Source organism: Neophocaena asiaeorientalis, unplaced genomic scaffold (genome assembly GCF_003031525.2).
Source record: "Neophocaena asiaeorientalis asiaeorientalis breed wild unplaced genomic scaffold, Neophocaena_asiaeorientalis_V1.1 scaffold204, whole genome shotgun sequence".
NCBI lineage: Eukaryota > Metazoa > Chordata > Mammalia > Artiodactyla > Phocoenidae > Neophocaena > Neophocaena asiaeorientalis.
Window position 1 is genome coordinate 5,732,294 of NW_020173922.1, and position 24,768 is coordinate 5,757,061.

The following is a 24,768-nucleotide window of genomic DNA, read 5'->3' on the forward strand; positions in this document are numbered from 1 at the left end:
CACTTTCTACTCTAAACTTCCACTGTACCCTCTTTTTTCCTCCTTAAATCCCAAGGTAATATGAAAAGATGAAGGACATGTAACTAATTTACAAGTTCAGGCAATGAAAACTCACATCAACAATTCTGATTTTCTAGTTGGTATTATATGAAATCGAATTTCCATTAGTGTTAATGGAAGTAACATGGTAGGTCATTTAGCATTTGGTTGAATTGTTTGATTATTTTCTATGATTTTTTAGCACAATATTAGGCACTTAGAGGCAATGTGATTAGAAGTCATTTCCCTTGTTTTGGATGAACTTACAATCTCAAACCCAAAATTCTTTTAAGAAGAAATAGGTCAGCTATTTTCATGAATATGACTTGATAGATATACAAAAGCCAATGTTGGTGAGTGGAAATACCAATATGGCACAGAAATTTTCATGGTGATTTTTATTTCATTGAATGGTAAAAGTTCATTCTATAGTTAAAAGACTACTTCTTTCATATATTGACACTATTACATAAAGTGTCATTTTGATATCTCTTATTATACTGTTAGCAATGCAACTTACATGAGAAAGCATATATGCCAGATATGTTTCATCTACATCAATAGACTTTTGTTTTAAACTACCAAATTTGAAATATATTTTTGTTTTTCTTGTTCTTCAATGCATATAAAGTTGTTTGTAACAGGAACACAATTAAATATAAATAATGATAAAGAATTAGAACTAATAAAAATATAAGTAGAAAGCAAGTGCACATAGATGAAAACACAATATGCAGACTTAAAGACTAAAGAAATGTTATTAAAACTTCAAATTTGTCTTTGAGTTTCCTAGCAGCCAAAGTAACAAGGGTGACTAGAAGTAAAACAATTCAAATTTTATATTTTTATATGAGGAAATGTTTGAATTTATTTTTTCATAATTTTTTCAATTGTAAAACTCTACATCAAACATAGGAACAAATATTTCAATTTGATGTTAATCAAGAATAAAATGCCATTTTCCATATACCATCAGTTTCAATATGACTTAAAATCTGATTTTTATTCCACAAATAAGCACTTTGGAAATATGATTTGGGGGGTAAAATAGCTTGAAACACGTGAACTTATTTTTTTCTCAAGTAAAATTCTGTGGTATTGGATGTAGTGTACAATACTCACAATTTCAGGCACAAGGTGTCGCTCTTTACTTGGAGGAAATAGTTCATTCAAGGGTTGGTCTGAGCAGCCAGGAACTCCGCATTTAAAGACTCCATCATGCCGGATGCTACCGTTAAAGGATCCTTTGAAACTTCTCAAAAATTCAGTAAGATTTTTAACCCAAAACGGGAGTCTATGGTACTGTAAATGTAAAGAATCTTATTTGGGAAGTCAATGTATGCAATGTTCGCGTCTGAAAGAAGGGGATTGGACACTGGGCGACTGCTGCTGTCGCTTCTGCTTCTCGCAGCCTGGGAGGCGGGCAGCGGCCAGATCTACTACTCCATTCCCGAGGAGGCCAAACACGGCACCTTCGTGGGCCGCATCGCCCAGGACCTGGGGCTGGAGCTGGAGGAGCTGGTGCCGCGCCTGTTCCGGGTGGCGTCCAAAGGCCGCGGGGACCTTCTGGAGGTAAATCTGCAGAATGGCATTTTGTTTGTGAATTCTCGGATCGACCGGGAGGAGCTGTGCGGGCGGAGCGCGGAGTGCAGCATCCACCTGGAGGTGATCGTGGACCGGCCGCTGCAGGTGTTCCATGTGGAGGTGGAAGTAAAGGATATTAACGATAATCCACCGGTGTTCTCTCTCAGAGAACAAAAGCTGCTGATTTCTGAATCTAAGCAACCTGACTCTCATTTTCCTCTAGAGGGAGCTTCTGACGCGGATATTGGAGAGAATGCTCAATTGACCTACAGACTAAGTCAAAATGAGCACTTTTCTTTAGAATTACCAACAAATAGTAAGCAGATTAAAAGGCTGTCACTTACATTAAAGAAGTCTCTGGATAGAGAGAAAACTGCGGAACTTAATTTACTATTAACGGCTGCAGACGGCGGGAAACCGGAGCTCACTGGCACTGTTCATCTCTTCGTCCGCGTCTTGGATATTAACGACAATGATCCGGAATTTGAACAATCAGAATACAAGGTGAGATTGATGGAAAACGCAGCTAAAGAAACTCTTGTGATAAAGTTAAACGCCACAGATCAAGATGAAGGAGTCAACGGGGAGGTGACATACTCCTTGATGTCGATTAAGCCCAATGGAAAACGTTTATTTACACTACATGAAAACAGTGGAGAAGTGAGGGTCAATGGAACTTTAGACTATGAAGAAAACAAGGTTTATGAAATTGATGTTCAGGCTACAGATAAGGGGAATCCCCCAATGGCAGGTCACTGTACAGTCTGGGTCGAAATCTTAGATGCCAATGATAACGCCCCTGAAGTCACTGTGACTTCCCTGTCTCTTCCAGTGCGGGAGGACACTCAGCCAAGCACGGTCATTGCGCTGATCAGTGTATCTGATCGCGACTCTGGTGCCAACGGACAGGTGATCTGTTCTATAACGCCCAACGTCCCCTTCAAGATCATGTCCACGTTCAAGAACTATTACTCACTAGTGCTGGACAGCGCCCTGGACCGCGAGAGCATGTCTGTCTATAAACTGGTGGTTACAGCGCGGGACGGGGGCTCGCCTTCCCTGTCGGCCACAGCCAGCGTGTCCGTGGAGGTGGCCGACGTGAACGACAACGCGCCCGCGTTCGCGCAGCCCGAGTACACGGTGTTCGTGAAGGAGAACAACCCGCCCGGCTGCCACATCTTCACGGTGTCGGCTCGGGACGCGGACGCGCTGGAGAACGCGCTGGTGTCCTACTCGCTGGTGGAGCGGCGGGTGGGCGAGCGAGCGCTGTCGAGCTACGTGTCGGTGCACGCGGAGAGCGGCAAGGTGTACGCGCTGCAGCCGCTGGACCACGAGGAGCTGGAGCTGCTGCAGTTCCAGGTGAGCGCGCGCGACGCGGGCGTGCCGCCTCTGGGCAGCAACGTGACGCTGCAGGTGTTCGTGCTGGACGAGAACGACAACGCGCCCGCGCTGCTGCTGCCCGGGACGGGCGGCGGGGCGGGCGCACTGAGCCAGCTGGTGGCGCGGTCGGTGGGCGCGGGCCACGTGGTGGCGAAGGTGCGCGCGGTGGACGCGGACTCGGGATACAACGCGTGGCTGTCGTACGAGCTGCAGCCGGCGGCGGGTGGCGCGCACAGCCCGTTCCGCGTGGGGCTGTACACGGGCGAGATCAGCACGACGCGCGCCCTGGACGAGGCGGACGCGCCGCGCCAGCGCCTGCTGGTGCTGGTGAAGGACCACGGCGAGCCGGCGCTGACGGCCACGGCCACCGTGCTGCTGTCGCTGGAGGACAGCGGCCAGGCGCCCAAGGCCTCTTCGCGGGCGTCGACGGGCGCCGCTGGCGCGGAGGCCGCTCTGGTGGACGTGAACGTGTACCTGATCATCGCCATCTGCGCGGTGTCCAGCCTGTTGGTGCTCACGCTGCTGCTGTACACGGCGCTGCGGTGCTCGGCGCCGCCCAGCGAGGGCGCGTGCGGGCCCGGGAAGCCCACGCTGGTGTGCTCCAGCGCGGTGGGGAGCTGGTCTTACTCGCAGCAGAGGCGGCAGCGGGTGTGCTCTGGGGAGGGGCCGCCCAAGACCGACCTCATGGCCTTCAGCCCCAGCCTTCCTCCCGGTCTGGATAGAGAAGTCGGAGAGGAAAGGCAGGAGGCAGGATCAAATCACCCTGGGCAGGTGAGTTCTATAGATTCCCCCCTTTTGAAGTCGCTGTTAAAATTTTTTAAATTCCAGTTTGTTTCAAAAAAAATTTTAATGATGCTCTATACTTTGAGTATCATTTTAAAGAACAACGTTTGTTCGTGAAATGCCAATGATACACGTGTACAATTTTAATCATATGAGGTATTAGGTTGTTTAGCCAATAAATATCCTATTTCTCCTAATGTTTTGTTAGAACATGTTTAAGAAAATGTAAGAATGACTTTCCTGTTATTTGATCTGTGTCACTTCATTTCAACTCTAACCCTCAGTAGTGTAGCTAATCACTGTGGATTATTTCAATTTTACTTATCCTCTTTGTTTTTTAACAGGCTTTTGTCTTGATATTTTCACATTATTAGATCACTGACTTTTCTCACTTCAGGCTTGTATCAAAATTTTGACACTCTCTTAATTTGTTTTGAAGGGGTTTTCCTTTCTTTTTCTATGGTTTTAAACATTTATTGTCCATTGAATAATCTTTAGTTTTTCCTCTACCAATAAGATAAAACCTGTTTCCATATTACTTGCAGTAAAAAAAATGCAGCCTTTTGTTCTAGTATGCTTATTTCATTGAAATAATATAACTAAAAGTTCTGTCCATTTTTAATTTTGTTCCATGAAGTGGGGAGAGATTTATGTACTATGTACTGAAACAGAACTTCCAGGTTTATGCTTCCAAAGTAACTAGGCAAATAAAATCATTCATATTCCTCAATCAAGTTATTCAAATTTGCTAAAGGCATGCATATAGGATTATAATATCTGCAATATATGCTAGCTGGCATTATTTCTTATGTTTCTGGATTTATGTGGAAAGAAGAAGTTAACTCTGTCAAAGTGAAGCCTATTGACATTTATCAATTTCATTCATCTCACATTTTAAAATTGAACTATAGTTGATTTACAATGTTGTGTTAATTTCTGCTGTACAGCAAAGTGATTCAAACATATATATATATTTATTTATATTCTTTTCCATTATGTATCATAGGATACTGAATATAGTTCTCTGTCAGTCCCATTTTTTTATGCATTCCGTATATAATAGCTTACATCTGCTAACCTCAACTCCCTCATCTAACATTTTAAATTCCCTATCTTTAAATGCTTTATCGCTGGTGTTTGTAAAATTTTCTTTCCATGTGGTTTAACCACATCTGAAGATTCTAGCAAATATCATTTACCTCTAGGTCATCCTTCTGATTCAGTGGTTCTTAGCCACATGTAGGATGGTGGAATCACTGACTTCTTTGAGAATCTGATGAGAGTCATATGTGGCCATTCTCCCCTTAAAATTACACAGCATACCACTTAGCATAATATTCAAGGATCCCATGCTGAAGCTCATTCTTGGACCTCTGTTTATGAAACTTTGTTTCTCAATATTAATTGTCTAAAAACATTCTTTATTCCAAATTAGGCAACAAGGTTAAAATATGAAATATTTCAGACTCAAAAGTGATTAAACCATCATATCACTTATGAAATTTTGTAAATATAAATAAATGTGGATGTTAGGTAGGACATACATTATAACCCATTTCCCAATAAAGTTCTTGGAATGACTGAACGTCATTTAAATTTAATAAAATGAAATTGGATTTTTTTTTACATCTTTATTGGAGTATAATTGCTTTACAATGGTGTGTTAGTTTCTGCTTTATAACAAAGTGAATCAGTTATACATATACTTATGTTCCCATATCTCTTCTCTCTTGCGTCTCCCTCCCTCCCACCCTCCCTATCCCACCCCTCCAGGCCGTCACAAAGCACGGAGCTGATCTCCCTGTGCTATACGGCTGCTTCCCACTAGCTATCTGCCTTACATTTGGTAGTGTATATATGTGAAATTGGAATGTTTTAAGTAAAGGTTAAAATTTTGCAAATCATTACTTTTACACAGTACATAAGTAATCAATGCACATTTTAGATAATTCCAAATTATGTGGATTAATTTCTATGGTACAAATTTAGTGTCTTTTATACTTATTTTTAATTTCAGGATTACATTCTATGATGTAAATTTGTAATTTCATCCTATTTTGTAATTTGATTGTTTAAGTATTAAGCTAAATTTAGATGTTCCTATCTGTTTAATAATTTAATTATGTCTAACAGTGTGTGAGGACTACCTACACATTACAGTAAGGTTGCTTACCAATTATGGTACATTGACTATTTTTGAAAATGGAAGATATAAAATGAAGAAGCTTGATGGTGATAGACAATTTAAATAGTCCAATAGCATCAAAATTCAAATATGTTTTTCATTAATTAAGAGCCAGTGTGGTAGTTGATTTAAGTTTTTTTATACTTGTAGAACCATTCTTGGTTATTATTTTCTGATTCTATAAAGATTTAATTTCTCAGTTTCCTTTATTATATGTAAAAGGAATGGTGATAACTTATTGGTTTAAAGATTTTGATTTGAATTTAAATGAGCTTATAAATAATATATTTACTTGTTCACAACTAGCTGTGGGATCTTATCTGTGTTTTGTTTTCCCTTAAAGCTGGTCTTGAATTAATGAATAAAATTATGAAGTCTTTTTATTCTCCCTTGAATCATAGTCACCATTGTGATTTTCTGAAGAGAAGCATATTCTGTGTAACTACTAACTGGCCTGAAAGGAAAGATTTAGATGGAAACTAAATGGTCATTATGAAGTTCATATTTTTTTGACTTTTGTCAATGAGATTGGGCTCCAAAACATTTCACGTGATCTTTTTCATATTAGTGCTCTACTGCCACTTCAGAATACTATGAAATTTGGAGGCTTTGACTCAACATTTTACAGGAAAATCCTTTACTCCTGCTAGAGTAAAATATTCCAGAATCCATACCGAAGCTTCATTTTTTCAACATATTATGTGAATGAGGGCAGTTGTATGAAAAGTAATCACATTTGAGTATCAAGGAACCGAAAACATCTTCCATATTTATGATGAATTATAATATTCACCAGATTTATGAATAAAATAATTTATATGAATGAAATATTTGTTTCTTTTCCTTTACTAGATGAGGGAATTCTTGGCTTTCTCCTAAAGTCTTAGAATGAAGTGCTTTTGAAGGATGAAAATCATTACAAATGTGAATTGTAAGCAATATAAGGGCAGAGGTGATGTATATTATTCTTTATTTTATTGGCCATGATAGCTAAGGAGTAGCTTCTGACATGCCATATTTCAATGATTATTTTATGATCTACTTTGAAGCAGACTATTTTTAAAACTGAAGTATAATAGAATTATTGTGCTTTGTTAAAAATATCATGTATATTAAATAAATAGGCATTTACAAATGATCCATGAAAATATCCAAAAAGTCGAAATAGATTTAAAGTGAACCAAAAAGTGGCTAAACCAAAAAGAACCTCAGGATCTTTCTTGTACTTACATAATCAGTCACATGATGTCGCTGTACACTCAAAAGGTGAAAAGTGAAAACTTTTCCTCCACGCCCAGATTTCAACCATCCACAGAATAATCGACTCCATACTGACAGGAATGCTGGGTAAATTTTACTAAATATATACTTACAGAAGGGGAGACTGGTCATAAATGTTGGCAGGCGAGCTACCTCTTAAAACTGACAGTCTCACCTCAGAGATCTCTTTGTCTGCAATGGAGTTTTCCTGGCGAGGAGTCTTCGAAGCTCGGCGCCTGCTGCTCTCGCTTCTGCTCCTCGCAGCCTGGGAGGCGGGCAGCGGCCAGGTCCATTATTCGGTCTCTGAGGAAGCCAAACACGGCACCTTCGTGGGCCGCATCGCCCAGGACCTGGGGCTGGAGCTGACGGAGCTGGTGCCGCGCCTGTTCCGGGTGGCGTCCAAAGGCCGCGGGGACCTTCTGGAGGTAAATCTGCAGAATGGCATTTTGTTTGTGAATTCTCGGATCGACCGGGAGGAGCTATGCGGGCGGAGCGCGGAGTGCAACATCCACCTGGAGGTGATCGTGGACCGGCCGCTGCAGGTGTTCCATGTGGAGGTGGAGGTGAAGGACATTAATGATAACCCGCCGGTGTTCAGAGGAGAACAAAAGGTACTTATTTCTGAATCTGCTCCTCTGGACTCTCGTTTTCCTCTAGAGGGCGCTTCCGATGCGGATATCGGCCTAAACTCTCTTGTGACCTATAGGTTAAGTCTAAATGAGTATTTTACTCTTAAAGTAATAACGAAAACCGATAAAAGTATATTGCCTGAACTCATTCTTCGGAAGTCATTGGATAGAGAAGAAATGCCAGAACTTAATATATTGCTGACCGCTCTGGATGGCGGTAAACCCGAACTAACAGGATCTGTTCAGATTCAAATAACCATCCTGGACGTTAATGACAACGCTCCTGAGTTTGATACGCCTGGCTATAAAGTAGTGCTGTTTGAAAATATCCCAAACAACACCAGAGTGATTCAACTAAACGCTTCTGATCTAGACGAAGGACCAAATAGAGAAATTTCCTATGGAATCAGAATGATTCTGCCAGTGAGTGAGAAATGTATGTTTTCAATAAATGCAGAAACAGGTGAAATTAGGATTTATGGTAAACTGGATTTTGAAGAGAATAATGAGTATGAAATTCAGGTTAACGCTATTGATAAAGGGATTCCTTCTATGGCAGGTCACTGCACGGTCCTGGTGGAAGTTCTGGACCTGAATGACAATACCCCCGAGGTAATGATCACTTCGCTGTCGCTCCCAGTGCGAGAGGACGCTCAGGTGGGCACCGTCATCTCCTTGATCAGTGTGTCTGACCGCGACTCCGGCGCCAACGGGCAGGTGACCTGCTCACTAACACCCCAGGTCCCCTTCAAGCTGGTGTCCACCTTCAAGAATTACTATTCGCTGGTGCTGGACAGCGCCTTGGATCGCGAGAGTATGGCGAACTATGAGGTGGTGGTGACAGCGCGGGACGCGGGCTCGCCTTCCCTGTCGGCCACAGCCAGCGTGTCCGTGGAGGTGGCCGACGTGAACGACAACGCGCCCGCGTTCGCGCAGCCCGAGTACACGGTGTTCGTGAAGGAGAACAACCCGCCCGGCTGCCACATCTTCACGGTGTCGGCTCGGGACGCGGACGCGCTGGAGAACGCGCTGGTGTCCTACTCGCTGGTGGAGCGGCGGGTGGGCGAGCGAGCGCTGTCGAGCTACGTGTCGGTGCACGCGGAGAGCGGCAAGGTGTACGCGCTGCAGCCGCTGGACCACGAGGAGCTGGAGCTGCTGCAGTTCCAGGTGAGCGCGCGCGACGCGGGCGTGCCGCCTCTGGGCAGCAACGTGACGCTGCAGGTGTTCGTGCTGGACGAGAACGACAATGCGCCCGCGCTGCTGCTGCCCGGGCCGGGCGGCGGGGCGGGCGCACTGAGCCAGCTGGTGGCGCGGTCGGTGGGCGCGGGCCACGTGGTGGCGAAGGTGCGCGCGGTGGACGCGGACTCGGGCTACAACGCGTGGCTGTCGTACGAGCTGCAGCCGGCGGTGGGTGGCGCGCGCAGCCCGTTCCGCGTGGGACTGTACACGGGCGAGATCAGCACGACGCGCGCCCTGGACGAGGCGGACGCGCCGCGCCAGCGCCTGCTGGTGCTGGTGAAGGACCACGGCGAGCCGGCGCTGACGGCCACGGCCACCATGCTGCTGTCGCTGGAGGACAGCGGCCAAGCGCCCAAGGCCTCTATGCGGGCGTCGACGGGCGCCGCTGGAGCGGAGGCCGCTCTGGTGGATGTGAACGTGTACCTGATCATCGCCATCTGCTCGGTGTCTAGCCTGTTGGTGCTCACGCTGCTGCTGTACACGGCGCTGCGGTGCTCGGCGCCGCCCAGCGAGGGAGCGTGCGGGCCCGGGAAGCCCACGCTGGTGTACTCCAGCGCGGTGGGGAGCTGGTCTTACTCGCAGCAGAGGCGGCAGCGGGTGTGCTCTGGGGAGGGGCCGCCCAAGGCAGATCTTATGGCCTTCAGTCCCTGTCTTCAACCGTCAGGAGAAGATTGTTTAAGTCCTTCTAGTGAAGTAAGTCCTTGATATCATTCAAGTATATTAGTCATTTTGAACTTTTCGTGTATTAGCCCAACTTTTCAAGTAATATTAAATACTGAGATAAAGATGAAATGGAAGCCATGGATCTCCACATTAAAAGTTTTTCTCGTTCTATAATTTTTCATATTATCTATGAATGGTTCGCCTTGAAAGATATAAGTACGTTTGAGTAAAAACTGTCTAGGTTCTGATAACTCAAATTTATTTTTAATTTGTACTTAATTTCATGATTAAAGAAAATTTGCAAGGTTAGTGCAGAGAGTTCCCAGATATCATTAACTGGATTCCTTTACTGCTCTTTATGTGCATAGGCTTGTAAAATAGCCTTGTTGTCCACAAATCTAATTCCAGTAAATCTCCTTTTGAGTATTATAACAATAATAAAAATTATGTTATTATTGCTAAGATGAATAATTTTATGTTATTCCCATTGAGTGCCTTCTTTCTTTCAATTGGGATTGGCTACAGCATTGTTCTTATTTACATAAATATAATAACATTAAAAAAATATAATAGCCATCTAAAGCAGGATACACCTTATTTATTTATTTATTTATTTTGCTGTATGCTGGCCTCTCACTGTTGTGGCCTCTCCTGTTGTGGAGCACAGGCTCCGGACGCACAGGCTCCGGACGCACAGGCTCAGCGGCCATGGCTCACGGGCCCAGCCGCTCCATGGCATGTGGGATCCTCCTGGACCGGGGCACGAACCCGCGTCCCCTGCATCGGCAGGCGAACTCTCAACCACTGTGCCAACAGGGAAGCCCCAGTATACACCTTATAATTGATGGTTTACAATAATTTACTTGCCTGTTTTTCTTGGTAGCACACAAGTAATGGTGCATCTTACAATTAATAACATTTCTTTGATTCAATAAAACATAAGAGTACTTATTGGTCCCCTATTATTTTCCAGGACCTGTTCTAGGATCTTTAATTGTATTATCTTATTTAATTATCATATCACTCTTATGGTGCAGGTACAATATTTATCATTGGAATTTTACTTTTAGAAGTCTGAAACTTAAGCCACATAGACTGTGCAAAGTGGCTCAAACTCACTTTTGAAGGATCACCAACTCATTATGGCGTACTACTGCTCTGACACAATTATCAGGTGAACCTTCTAAAGTGCATTTTACATCTTGTAACTTTCTTCCACACAAAGCCTTTCCATAGTGTCTTTTAGTGAGAGGGAAAGAAGCAAGTAAAGAGGGAGATACTGAAGATGGGACAGGCAGGGAAAGAATGAAGACGAAGATGAAAAATATGAAAGAGAATAGAATAGAGAAAAAAATAAGAGCATAGGGTTGGCCATAAAAGTGGGGCGATTTTTCCTTAGTAGGGAATGAGTAATAGAGAATATAAAGAAAAATGTTGACATAAGCAGAGAGCCATTGAGTTCATATTTGATGACTTTTATCTCTGGGTAAATCATCTGAGAAACAGGTTGTGGGAATGAGGCTGGGAATTTGAGAAGAGAGAAGAAAATATGGAAGAATCTCTGTAGGCAGGAATTATGAATTCACTTGAGGGCTCAACTGAGGTAAAGGTGAGAGTAAACTTGTAGAGAATATAGTAATCCTGGTTAAGTGACTAACACACTGAGAAGCTCAGTAGAAGGAATGGAGAAAACGGATAGTTAGGCTGTGTGTTGGAAGCTAAAGAAAATGTTAGAGGGGTGCTGTAAGTAGGTGTGTGCCTTTAGGGTGTCTGGAAGGGCATGTTTTAAATGATTGACTGTGTAGTCTAGGTTAGGTGGAGAGATAAATGAGACAGGTAGGGCCTGATAGACAAGAACAATTAGAACCAAAAAACTATTCCCATTATAAGAGTAAAGGTATGTTAATAAAAGTAATGGAGCAATGGGGAGGATGAGGGTGAGAGAATACCAAATGCTCTACTCACATTTTCAGAGGGGAGCAAAGATTCAGAAATGAACCCAACTCTTATTTCCTGCAGAGTTGTGCACAAAACAGGCAAGAGAATTATTGGGGCTATGTTCTTTCTTTCCTAGCCCTATTTGGCCTGGATCTTGGTAACTTGGTAAAGATAGGTACAGTATTAGATAAAAGTAAGAGCCCCTTCCTTTCTTCCTTGCTAGAGATGTGTTAACATCTGTATATACCTGTTGTTACTTGGAAAATCAGTCAGTTTAAATGATAGTAGGACTTTCTCCAGTGATGGTGTATGATACAGAGAGAGAAGAGGGAAATTTAACCTATTGGTAGTAAGTTCATTTCTAGCAAATACATAATATACTCGTTCTTGGCATGTTTTATACAAAGAGAATCCAGAACTTTAAAGAATTGTTATATCTAAATGGTCTACATTGTGTGTTTATGTACACACACATGCACATACAAACTCATACGCACATTAATGGACATTTCCTTCGAATACAAATATTTTATCCAAATTTCACAGTCATATTTGGGGGAATTTATAAATATTGTGTTTATTTAAAATCTTGTATATCAGTTACCGAATTTTCACATTCATCTGTTTTATTCTTATGTGATTCGTTATGTTTCCATTTTGAGTCAAGGGAGTTGTGTGAATAGGTCTCAAAAATATTACAGGAAAAGGACATTCCCACCCAAATCTACAAAGCTGTGCAGAACTAGAGTCTGAGTTCTAAAAGCAAATGTAGAATATTACCTCTTTTTACAAATTCTGCACCACGTTTTACACATGCAAAAATGTACTTGTTGAAAGATGGAACTCATCAACCAATTTCAACTAGCATCCAGTGCTGAGCAGAATACAGTGATTTACTGTATTACTGGAAAGAAAAACATTTAGTCTTCCATTACGTATTTGCAATGAAAAATGTCACGAAATGCAAGAAAAAAAAAACAACCCTACATCAACCGAAAATATGGACCGAGTAATTTTTACACTTACACATTCATGCGCATGGTGTCGCTCTTCACTGAGAACAATTCCTCGAAGAAAGCGCCTCCCCTCTTTCCTCCCCGCAGAAAATTTGGCCGATAGTGGAAAACCTCTAGTGAATTCTCCCGCAATAGAAGCCCGTAAAATTAGACCTTGAGAGGCATTTGAGGTAAGGTAGTCTATATACTTCAGATATCTCTGAAGGCTTTTGAGTGTACCATGCTGTCTTCCTGGAGAGGAGTCCCAGGAGCTCGGCTTTTGCTTCTCTCGCTTCTGCTCCTCGCAGCCTGGGAGGCGGGGAGCGGCCAGGTCCACTACTCGGTTCCGGAGGAGGCCAAACACGGCACCTTCGTGGGCCGCATAGCCCAGGACCTGAGGCTGGAGCTGGAGGAGCTGGTGCCGCGCCTGTTCCGGGTGGCGTCCAAAGGCCGCGGGGAGCTTCTGGAGGTAAATCTGCAGAATGGCATTTTGTTTGTGAATTCTCGGATCGACCGGGAGGAGCTGTGCGGGCGGAGCGCGGAGTGCAGCATCCACCTGGAGGTGATTGTGGATAGGCCGCTGCAGGTGTTTCATGTGGAGGTGGAAGTTACAGATATTAACGACAACCCGCCTGTGTTCCCTGAAAGTGAAAAAAGAATAATCATTGCTGAATCTAGACCTCCGGAAACTCGGTTCCCACTAGATGGCGCATCTGATGCAGATATTGGAGTAAACTCCGCCTTGACCTACCGAGTCTATCCCAACGATTATTTCACTTTGGACACACAAAACAACCGTGAACAAACGTCTTCGTTATCACTTGTGTTAAAGAAATCATTGGACAGAGAGGAAATTCAGGAACATAGTTTATTATTGACAGCTAGTGATGGAGGCAAACCCGAGCTGACCGGCACAGTTCAGCTGCTGATTACAATCCTGGATGTGAATGATAACGCCCCAGAATTTGACCACTTAATTTATAAAGTGAGAATGTTAGAGAATGCAGTTAATGGAACATTAGTGATCAAACTAAATGCCACAGACCCTGATGATGGTACGAATGCAGACATAATCTACTCATTTAGAAGACCTGTATCGCCTACAATATTATATGCGTTTTCCATAAATCCCAGCAGCGGAGAAATTCGGACAAAAGGTAAATTGGATTTCGAAGAAAAGAAATTGTATGAAATATCCGTGGAAGCAATTGACAAGGGGAATATTCCAATGGCGGGTCATTGTACCATTTTGGTGGAAATAGTAGATATAAATGATAACGCCCCAGAAGTTACCGTCACTTCTTTGGCTCTTCCGGTGCGAGAGGACGCTCAGGTGGGCACTGTCATCGCCTTGATCAGCGTGTCCGACCGCGACTCCGGCGCCAACGGGCAGGTGACTTGCTCCCTGATGCCCCACAGCCCTTTCAAGCTGGTGTCCACCTTCAAGAATTACTATTCACTACTGCTTGACAGCGCCTTGGACCGCGAGAGCGTGGCGAACTATGAGGTGGTAGTGACAGTGCGGGACGCGGGCTCGCCTTCCCTGTCGGCCACAGCCAGCGTGTCCGTGGAGGTGGCCGACGTGAACGACAACGCGCCCGCGTTCGCGCAGCCCGAGTACACGGTGCTGGTGAAGGAGAACAACTCGCCCGGCTGCCACATCTTCACGGTGTCCGCGCGGGACGCGGACGCGCAGGAGAACGCGCTGGTGTCCTACTCGCTGGTGGAGCGGCGGGTGGGCGAGCGAGCGCTGTCGAGCTACGTGTCGGTGCACGCGGAGAGCGGCAAGGTGTACGCGCTGCAGCCGCTGGACCACGAGGAGCTGGAGCTGCTGCAGTTCCAGGTGAGCGCGCGCGACGCGGGCGTGCCGCCTCTGGGCAGCAACGTGACGCTGCAGGTGTTCGTGCTGGACGAGAACGACAACGCGCCCGCGCTGCTGCTGCCCGGGACGGGCGGCGGGGCGGGCGCACTGAGCCAGCTGGTGGCGCGGTCGGTGGGCGCGGGCCACGTGGTGGCGAAGGTGCGCGCGGTGGACGCGGACTCGGGCTACAACGCGTGGCTGTCGTACGAGCTGCAGCCGGCGGTGGGTGGCGCGCGCAGCCCGTTCCGCGTGGGACTGTACACGGGCGAGATCAGCACGACGCGCGCCCTGGACGAGGCGGACGCGCCGCGACAGCGCTTGCTGGTGCTGGTGAAAGACCACGGCGAGCCGGCGCTGACGGCCACGGCCACCGTGCTGCTGTCGCTGGAGGACAGCGGCCAGGCGCCCAAGGCCTCTTCGCGGGCATCGACCGGCGCCGCTGGAGCGGAGACGGCGTTAGTGGATGTGAACGTGTACCTGATCATCGCCATCTGCGCGGTGTCCAGCTTGTTGGTGCTCACGCTGCTGCTGTACACGGCGCTGCGGTGCTCGGCGCCGCCCAGCGAGGGCGCGTGCGGGCCCGGGAAGCCCACGCTGGTGTACTCCAGCGCGGTGGGGAGCTGGTCTTACTCGCAGCAGAGGCGGCAGAGGGTGTGCTCTGGGGAGGGGCCGCCCAAGGCCGACCTCATGGCCTTCAGCCCCAGCCTTCCTCCTTGTCTGAGTTCTGCAGAGGTAACAGGTGAAATAGAACCAGATTCAGAACAGTTGAAAGAGGTGAGGTCGTATTTGAAATTTTCTTACTGTTTTAGCCCTCCTCACAGTTTTCTATTTAAGATTCTTCAATCTCAATTTTAAGATCGTTCTTTAATTTTGCTCATCATTATGGTATTTCATGAGTGTTACTGACATCATTAGTTTCATTATTCTTCAGATTGAAATCTTAAGGCAAAAGCCATAATATTGTTCATAATGTTAATAATTTGGTCTTTTTCTTAATAGTTATAAAATATTTATTACCTACATAAGCATTTTCAAGAAATTCCACATTGTGAGTACTTGAGCATTTAGAAAACTTTTGCTTTAATGAGGCTAACCATAATTAAACACTTTAAAATCTCTTTATTTTTAAAATTTATTCCTCTACCCACATACAGGTTTTGTTTTGAACAGTGCCATAACTTTTAACATAACATCTTTTTAAAGGTGCATATTTCTTTCTTTTTAGAAAATCTTTTTTTGTTTGCTCCCTCCTCATTTTCCTCTAGACACATCACTGTTCCCCTGTCTGATAACCAATATGATTTCCTTTAACATTTTTATGTTCAGTTAATTATTCATTCACATGCATATACCTGGTGGGGTTTTTTTTGTTATTGTTTCTTTTGGATAATTTATTAGAAGAGATAATCCGTTTTACATTTCTCAGTCACCAATACCTCGTGGAAATCCCTACAAGTCTGACACTTTTAATAGCTGTGTAGTACTCCACACTCTGGATGTATCATTTTTAGAAAATTAATTAATTTATTTATCTTTTTATTTTTGGCTGTGGAAGTCCCAAATAATTAGCTTTTATCTTCCATCTATACCACAAATATTTTTCCTCCTATATATTGATTTGTTTAGGGTATATCTTGCCATCTAAAAGTGTTTTAAAAATTTCTCTTTCGTTATGGATTTTAAGGTCTCTAGGTTTAGTTAGGAAGGTCTTCCTTTTAGATTGAACATTCATTAATTAAATTCATTTAACAAACATTTGTTTTTAAATTTAATTTAAACAAATATAATTTACATATAATACTATATTAGTTTCAGATGTACAACCTAATGATTCAATATTTGTATATATTGTGAAATGATCACCACAATAAATCTACTTAACGTTCATCACTATACATAGTTACAAAAATTTTTTTCTTTTAATGAGAACTTTTAAGATCTATTCTTTAGCAACTTTCAAATATATAATACAGCATTATTAACTATAGTCACCTGTAGTCATGCTGTTCATTACATCACCAGGGCTTATTTATTTTATAACTGTCAGTTTGTCTCTTGACCACCTTCACCCATTTCACCCACCCTCCACCCATTGCATCTGGCAACTACCAATTTGTTTTCTGTATCTATGAGTTTGTTTGTTAGATTCCACATAAGTTAGGTCATTTTTTCTTAATGTAGGCATTTATTGCTATAAACCTCCTTCTTAGCACTGCTTTTGCTTCACCTCATAAGTTTTGATATGTTGTGTTTTCATTTTCACTTGTTTCAAGGTATTTTTGAATTTCCCATTGATTTCATCTTTGACCCATTGGTTTCCAAGAGTGTGTTAATTTCCGCATATTAGACCATTGTGGTTGGAAAAGATACTTCATATGATTTCAGTCTTTTAAAATTTGCTTACACTTGTTTTGAACCTAATATCTGATCTATCCTGGAGAATGTCCATGTGTGCTTGAGAAGAATGTATATTCTGCTGCCCTTGGATGAAATGTTCTGTGTATATCCGTTAGGTACATTGGGTGTAAATTATAGTTCAAGTTCAATGTTTCCTCATTGGTTTTCTTTCTGGATGATCTATTCATTGATGAAAGTGGATATTGTAATGTTGTCTCTTAGTTCCTTCAGATCTGTTAGTATTTGTTTTATATATTTATGTACTCTGATGTTAGGTGCATATTTATTTACAATTATTATATCCTTTTGATGAATTGACCACTTTATCACTATTAATGGCTTTCTTTGTCTCTTGTTACAGTTTTCTACTTAATCGACTTACAGTCGATTTTGTCTGATACAAGTATAGATACCTCTGCTCTCTCTTTTGGTTTCCATTTGCATGGAGTGTCTTTTTTCCATATCTTCATTTTGAGAGGGAATGTCTTGGAGGCAACATGTAGCTGGTTTATTCTTTTTCTTTTTTTTTTAAACCTATTCAGCCATTCTGTGCCTTTTGATTGGACAATTTATTCCACTTACATTTAAAGTAATAATTGATAGGCAAGAACTTACTATTGCCATCTTGTTCATTGTTTTCTGGTTGTTTTGTAGTTCCTTTGTTCTCTTCCTCCTCTCTTGCTATCTTCTTTTGTGAACTGATGATTTTCCATTGGGGTATACTATGATTCCCTTTTCTTTATCTTGTGTGTACATATGTACTATAGTTTTTTGTTTGTTTTTTTTGTGGTTACCCTGTGGCTTACTTGAAATGTCTTATAGCTATAACAGCCTATTTCAAGCTGATAACTTTTATCACATACAAAAACTCTACTCTTCTACTCTCCCCTTTATTTTTATTTATTTTTTAAAATTTATTTTATTTATCCATTTTTTTTTACTGCATTGGGTCTTTGTTGCCGCACGCGGGCTTTTCTCTAGTTGAGGTGAGCAGGGGCTACTCTTCGTTGCAGTGCGTGGGCTTCTCACTGTGGTGGCTTCTCTTGTTGCGAAGCACAGGCTCTAGGCACGCAGGCTTCAGTAGTGTGGCATGCAGGCTCAGTAGTTGTGGCTCATGGGCTCTATAGTGCAGGCTCAGTATTTGTGGTGCATGGGCTTAGTTGCTCTGCGGCATGTGGGATCTTCCCGGACCAGGGCTCAAACCCATGTCCCCTGAATCGGCAGGAGGATTCTTAACCACTGTGCCACCAGGGAAGCCTTCTTCCCTTACTTTATTTTTTGTTTTTGTTGCCATAATTGACATCTTTTTTAAAAATAAATTTATTTATTTATTTATTTTTGTCTGTGTTGGGTCTTTGTTGCTGCGCGCAGGCTTTCTCTTGTTGCAGCGAGCAGGGGCTACTCTTGGTTGTGGTGCATGGACTTCTCATTGCGGTGGCTTCTCTTGTTGTGGAGCACAGGCTCTAGGTGTGTGGGCTTCAGTAGTTGTGGCATGCGGGCTCAGTAGTAGTGGCTCGCAGGCTCTAGAGCGCAGGCTCAGTAGTTGTGGCACATGGGCTTATTTGCTCCGCGGCATGTGGGATCTTCCCGGACCAGGGCTTGAACCCGTGTCCCCTGCACTGGCAGGCGGATTCTTAACCACTGCCTCACCAGGGAAGTCCTTGACATCTTTTTATATTGTGTATCCGTTAGCAAATGATTATAGCTATATCTATTTGTTTTTAGCTATATCTATTTTTTACACTTTTGTTTTTTAACCCTTACACTAGAGTTAAGTGGTTATTATGCCATCATATTACAGTATTAGATTATTCTGAATCTGACTATATACTTACCGTTATAAGTGTATTGTGTATTTTCATATGTTTTCATGCTACCAGATAGTAGCCTTTCATTTCAGCTTGAAGAACTCCTTTCAGCATTTCTTGTAAGGCACATCTAATGGTGATGAACTCCCTCAGCTTTTGTTTGTTTGGGAAAGTCTTTATCTCACCTCCATTTCTTTTTCTTTTTCAAATTAATTAATTTATTTAGCTTTGGCTGTTCTGGGTTTTCATTGCTGTGCGTGGGCTTTCTCTAGTTGCGGCGAGCAGGGCTACTCTTCCTTGCGGTGCACAGACTTCTCACCGCAGTGGCTTCTCTTGTTGTGGAGCACAGTCTCTAGGCATGCAGGCTTCAGTAGTTGTGATACGCAAGCTCTAGAATGCAGGCTCAGTAGTTGTGGTGCACAGGCTTAGTTGCTCTGCGACATGTGGGATCTTCCCGGACCAAGGCTCGAACCTGTGTCCCCTGCATTGGCAGGTGGATTCTTAACCACTGCATCACCAGGGAAGTCCTCACCTTCAATATTTTATTTTATTTTGCGATACACGGGCCTCTCACTGTTGTGGCCTCTCCCGCTGTGGAGCATAGGCTCCGGACGCGCAGGCTCAGCGGCCATGGCTCACAGGCCTAGCCGCTCCGCACCATGTGGGATCTTCCCGGACCGGGGCACGAACCCGTGTCCCCTGCATCGGCAGGCGGACTCTCAACCACTGCGCCACCAGGGAAGCCCCTCACCTTCATTTCTGAAGGTCAACTTTGTAGAGAAAAGTGTTCACGGTTGGCATTTATTTTCTTTCAGCTCTTTGAATATATCATCCCACGCTCTCCTGGCATATTTCTCCTGCTGAGAAATCTGCTGATAGCCTTATAGGGGTTGTCTTGTTTAATATAAACTTTTTTCTCTTGTTGCTTTAAAAATTCTCTTTTCATCTTTGATTTTATACAGTTTTATTATAATTTGTCTTGAAGAAGATGGTTTTGCATTGAAAATTTGGGGTGACCTATTGACTTCATGAACTTGGATGTCCAAATCCCTCCCCAGGTTTGGGAAGTTCTCATCACTATTTATATAAGCTTTGTACCCTTTTCTCTCTCTCTCTTCTTCTGAAACTCCAGTGATTATTTCTTTTAATGGTGTCCCTTAAGTCCCATAGTCTTTCTTCATTCCTTTTCACTATTTTTTCTTTTTGCATCTCTTGATCAGATACTTTAAAATGATCTCTCTTGCTCCTTCTACTGTCTTTCTGTCACATTTCAATTTTCTGGTTCTATAGCAGCAAGCTGTTCTCCCTTGTTCTCAGTGGCCACTAGGCATCTAAAGTATCTTGGTTCCCTGACAGTTCCAAGTCAGGTGAGAAAGATACCAGTTCCTTGAGCAGCCCTCCAAAAACCTGAAAGGCTGGATTCACACTCTTCTTTCTCCTTCCCAAGGGAGCTAGCTGCCCCCTTGCTATTTTTTGTTCTTCACGGCTCTCAGGCATCCAAACTACGCCAGTTCCATCAGTTCTCTGAGCGAGGCAATATAAAAACTAGTCCCCCAGGCAGCCCTCCCAGAAGCTGAAACATTGGACACATGCTCTACTCTTCTCTTTCCACTTGAAGGTGGAGTAATGAACCAGGGTGTTTTTTCCTGGTGCTGAGCTGTGCCAGCTTGGGGGAGGGGCTGATGTGAGTAAAGTAAAATTATTCTTATTTGTTTCAATACAGCTGTTTCAGCTTTATGCTCACTTAGGTACTCCCAACTTCTTGATTATGGAATTTTTGCAAGGGTATTTTATTACATATATCATTATGAATTGATATTTTTGTGGGACAATTAGGGCTGGAACTTTCTATTCTGACATCTTGCTGGTGTCATTTGATCCATTTTGAGTTAATTTTTGTATATAATGTGATGTAGTGGTCCAACTTCATTCCTTTGCAAGTAGATATTCAGTTGTCTTGATATCACTTATTGAAAAAGAATTATTCTTTTCCCATTGAAGTGTTTGGGAACCATTGTTGAAAATCAACTGATGAATAAATGTGGGAATTTATTTCTGGATTCTCAATTATATTCCATTGATGTATATGTCTATCCTTATCCCACTACCACATTCTCTTGATTATTGTAACTTTGTACCTAGTTTTTAAATCAAGAATCATTAGTGCTCCAACTTTGTTCTTTTTTTTTTTTTTTTTTACTTTGTTCTTTTTTATCAATATTGTTTTGGCTGTTCTGGGTGTTCTTGCATTTTCTTATGAATTTTAGGATCAGTTTGTCAATTTCTGCAAAAAGCCAGCTTACTTTTGACAGGGAATTTGTTGACTCTGTAGATCACTTGGGGGAGTATTGCCATTTTAACAGTATGAAATTATACTATCTTCATGAGCATGGGATTTTCCCCCCATTTGTTTACATTTTCTTTAATTCCTTTCAACAATGTTTTATAGTCTTCAGAGTATGCATTTTATATTTCTTTTGTTAAATTTATTCCTTAATATTTTCATCTTTAAAAAATTATTTATTTGTTTATTTATTTTGGCAGCATTGGGTCTTCGTTTCTGCACACAGGCTTTCTCTAGTTGCAGCGAGCTGGGGCTGCTCTTTGTTGCGGTGCGCGGGCTTCTCATTGCAGTGGCTTCTCATGCTGTGGAGCATGGGCTCTAGGCACGTGGGCTTCAGTAGTTGGGGCTCGCGGGCTCTAGAGCACAGGCTCAGTAGTTGTGGTGCACGGGCTTAGTTGCTCCGCGGCATGTGGGATCTTCCCGGACCAGGGCTCGAACCTGTGTCCCCTGCATTGGCAGGCGAATTCTTAACCACTGCACCACCAGGGATGCCCCCTTCAATGAATTTTAAACTGTATTTTTTTTAAACTGTATTTTTGAGTTATTTTCTCCGTGGTTTCTCTAGAATTTACTATATACGTTATAACTTAACAGTATCTCCAGATTTATATTAACTTAATTCTATTAAGACAGAAAGATATTACTCCTATATAGCTCTTTTTCTTCCACCCTTTTTGCTTTATTATTATTATAGCTATTACATCTTATAGTGGGTTGAACTGTGGCCTCCAAAACGATATGTCCACTTCCTAACCCCTGGAACCTATGAAAGTGACCTATTAGGAAAAAAAGGACTTTGAAGATGTAATTAAGTTAAGGATCTTCAGATGAGTTCATCCTGGATTTTCCAGGTGGGCACTAATTCCAATGAGAAGTTTTTTTTTTTAATAAGAGATAGAATAAGGGAAGACACAGACACAGAGGGAAGGCCATGTGAAGATAGAAGCAGAGATTGGAGCAATGCAAATAGCCACCAAAAGCTGTATGAGGCAAGGAATGGAATCTCCACTAGAGCCTCCAGAAGCCTCCAGTACAGCCCCTCAAACACCTTGAGTTTGGATTTCTCCCCTCCAGAACTGTGAGAAAAACTGTCTTAAGCCACCCAATGTGTGGTAATTTTTTTGCAGCAGCTGCAGGAAACGAATATATATCTCTATATGTTACAAACCCGAAAGTACATTATATAATTTTATATCTTTTAAAGATGCTGAGAGAAAAAAGGAAAGCAATTATATATTTATAGCGTTTCTTTTCTTTTTCTTTTTTTTTGTGTATGCAGGCCTCTCACTGTTGTAGCCTCTCCCGCTGCGGAGCACAGGCTCCGGACACACAGGCTCAGTGGCCATGGCTCACGGGCCCAGCCGCTCCGCGGCATGTGGGATCTTCCCAGACCGGGGCACGAACCCGTGTCCCCTGCATCGGCAGGCGGACTCTCAACCACTGCACCACCAGGGAAGCCCTATAGTGTTTCTTATTTGCCATTTCTGGTTCTGTTCATTTGTTGATGTGGATCAGAATTACCATCTGTTGTCCTTTCCTTATCTAATACAGCTGTTCTTCTATCCACCTCCTTTGTACTGTAATTGGCAAAGTTGTTTCATTTCTAAATATTATAGGCCCAGCAATACATTTATACATATTGTTACATACAATTGCTTTTTTAAAAGGAGAAGCCTCTGGGCATATCTCAGAAGGAGTACTCTTCCTCTCTCCCTGCCAGAGCTACAAGGGAATGTTTCTTGGATGTTCGCTTTGAGAACCTAGTGGGGTTCCTGAAAGTAAAGCCCGTAAAATTGGGTGTAGGGGGCCCCAACTGTGCCCTCCAGGAGTTTCTCACTCTCAAGATAGTCCACAACTCAGCCTTCAGCAATTTGTCAAAATTTCCATTTAAGTGTTCCCTACCAGCCTCTGGCTCTAGTGGCTTCTGCTCCGTGGAAGAAGATCTTGGCTGTGACTCTCTGGATTTGCTTGTTTCTCCAGATTTCAGGGCGGAGATTTTCCCTGTAAACTCAGTTCTCTGATGGGTTCAGGAAAAGCCATGTATCCAGCTTTTCTTGTTGTTATTATAAGGAAAGGAGTGATAAATTCTAAGCTCTTTACATGTTGGAGCTGAAACGGGAAGTTTGTTCTTTCTGTTTATTTTTCTCAGCCTTCTCAAATGTTTCTTCTTGTTCTTGACTATGTACCAAGCAGAGCCTGTACACTTTTTTACTGTTTCCAATGTGGCTTTAATTTCTATTATTATATTCTGTTATTTCTGATTTTATATTTCTCTTCCATTTATTTCATGAATTGCATCAGCTCAGTTTTCATGGTCTTTTGTGGCCTTTTCATTTTGAAATTCTGTATCTTTGTTTTGAGTTCTTAATTCTCTGAGCCCCTTTAAAATTGTTTCATAAATCTTCTGACTAGAGACCTCTAGAGACCTGTGGGGTTTTTCTGTTTTTTGCTTTTTGTTTTGGCCGGGCCATGCCTTATGTGGGATCTTAGTTCCCTGACCAGGGATCGACCCTGTGCCCCCTGCAGTGGAAGCATGGAGTCTTAACCACTGGACCACCAGGGAAGTTCCAGAGACCTGTGTGTTCTCATCTGTTATTTTTCATATTTATTTTCTTATTCCTTCTTGTAATATTTATATAGATCCTATGTTGGCTCTTTTTTGATTACTATTTACCTTTGAGAGGAGTTCCTTTAGGACCAGCTATCTGCAGGTGGAAAGTGTAAATGGATGGGCCAGCAGTGCTCTGGACTAACGTGATCATTTCCTTGTTTACCGTTCGTTAGAGGAGTTTGCGTGTACCTTAGTTTTTACATACCTCCAACTAATGAAAACTGGCAGCTGCAGAGCAATTTGTCATCTAGAGTTTTCTCTTAACTTTACCATATCCTTAGGTTCACTCTTGAAACAATGGTGCCTCTGCTCACTATCACATTCAGTCCTGCTTTCTCTCCTATTTTGCGCTGACAAATGGGTTTACAGGAAAACGCTGCCTGATTTAGCCTATGTACCTAGATGTTTTTGTTCCAAACAAGGGACCTTTGGTTTTATATCTCAGTGTGAAGCACTACTCTGGAAAACTCCAATCTACCAGCTTTTCCCAAGGTCTCCAGTGGCAGGAATCCTATCTCAGCATTTTCTCTTATCTTAGTTCAATCTTCATGGCACTTGGTAACTTCTCTTCATATATACTATGGTTGAAGTTCAAATGTTTTAAAGAGTTTCATCAAAGATACAGCTTTAGGGCTTCCCTGGTGGTGCAGTGGTTGAGAGTCTGCCTGCCAATGCAGGGGATACGGGTTTGTGCCCCGGTCTGGGAAGATCCCACATGCCGCGAAGCGGCTAGGCCCGTGAGCCATGGACGCTGAGCCTGTGCGTCCGGAGCCTAAAAAGATATAACTTTATTAAATTGAAGTGTTTATTTTCATTTATCCATAATTGATAGAAATCCCACTTTTTGTCTAGTTATTGAAGGTATGTAGGAAAGGTATGTTTTTTATTTTTAAGCTAATCATCTCATTGAGCTCTTTTTTAGTTCTAATTATTTTTTCTTTAATTCTCTGGGATTTTATGAGTAGAAAATTATATTACCTATAAATTTATCATCTAACAGTATGTTTTATACTCCTTTTTAACACACACACACACACACACACACACACACA

At 42.9% G+C, this 24,768-nt stretch overlaps 2 protein-coding genes across 3 annotated transcripts in view; both read left to right on the forward strand.

The window, feature by feature from the left end:
* Positions 1–1,383: 1,383 nt before the first annotated feature.
* Positions 1,384–24,768, forward strand: part of LOC112404344 (protocadherin alpha-C2) — a 102,582-nt gene continuing 79,197 nt past the window's right edge. Inside the window, exons 1-2 of one of the 2 annotated variants that reach the window (XM_024752238.1) lie at positions 1,384–3,715; positions 24,450–24,453. In XM_024752238.1, coding sequence (XP_024608006.1) covers positions 1,384–3,715; positions 24,450–24,453 — 2,336 coding nt within the window. Of the gene's footprint in view, positions 3,716–12,817; positions 15,331–24,449; positions 24,454–24,768 lie in introns of those variants that run through there. The other variant, XM_024752237.1, reaches the window with a different exon arrangement.
* LOC112404346 (protocadherin alpha-12-like) lies at positions 7,429–10,832 on the forward strand. The gene is made up of 2 exons (XM_024752241.1): positions 7,429–9,792; positions 10,800–10,832. The coding sequence occupies exons 1-2, from the start codon at positions 7,429–7,431 to the stop codon at positions 10,830–10,832; spliced, it is 2,397 nt and encodes a 798-aa protein (XP_024608009.1).

Excerpts from the sequence above, each read along its gene's own strand:
- LOC112404346 (XM_024752241.1), top strand. The coding sequence starts at position 7,429 with ATGGAGTTTTCCTGGCGAGGAGTCTTCGAAGCTCGGCGCCTGCTGCTC. Across the intron at positions 9,793-10,799 it reads GTTTAAGTCCTTCTAGTGAA|GTACAATATTTATCATTGGA; the intron begins GTAAGTCCTTGA and ends CTTATGGTGCAG.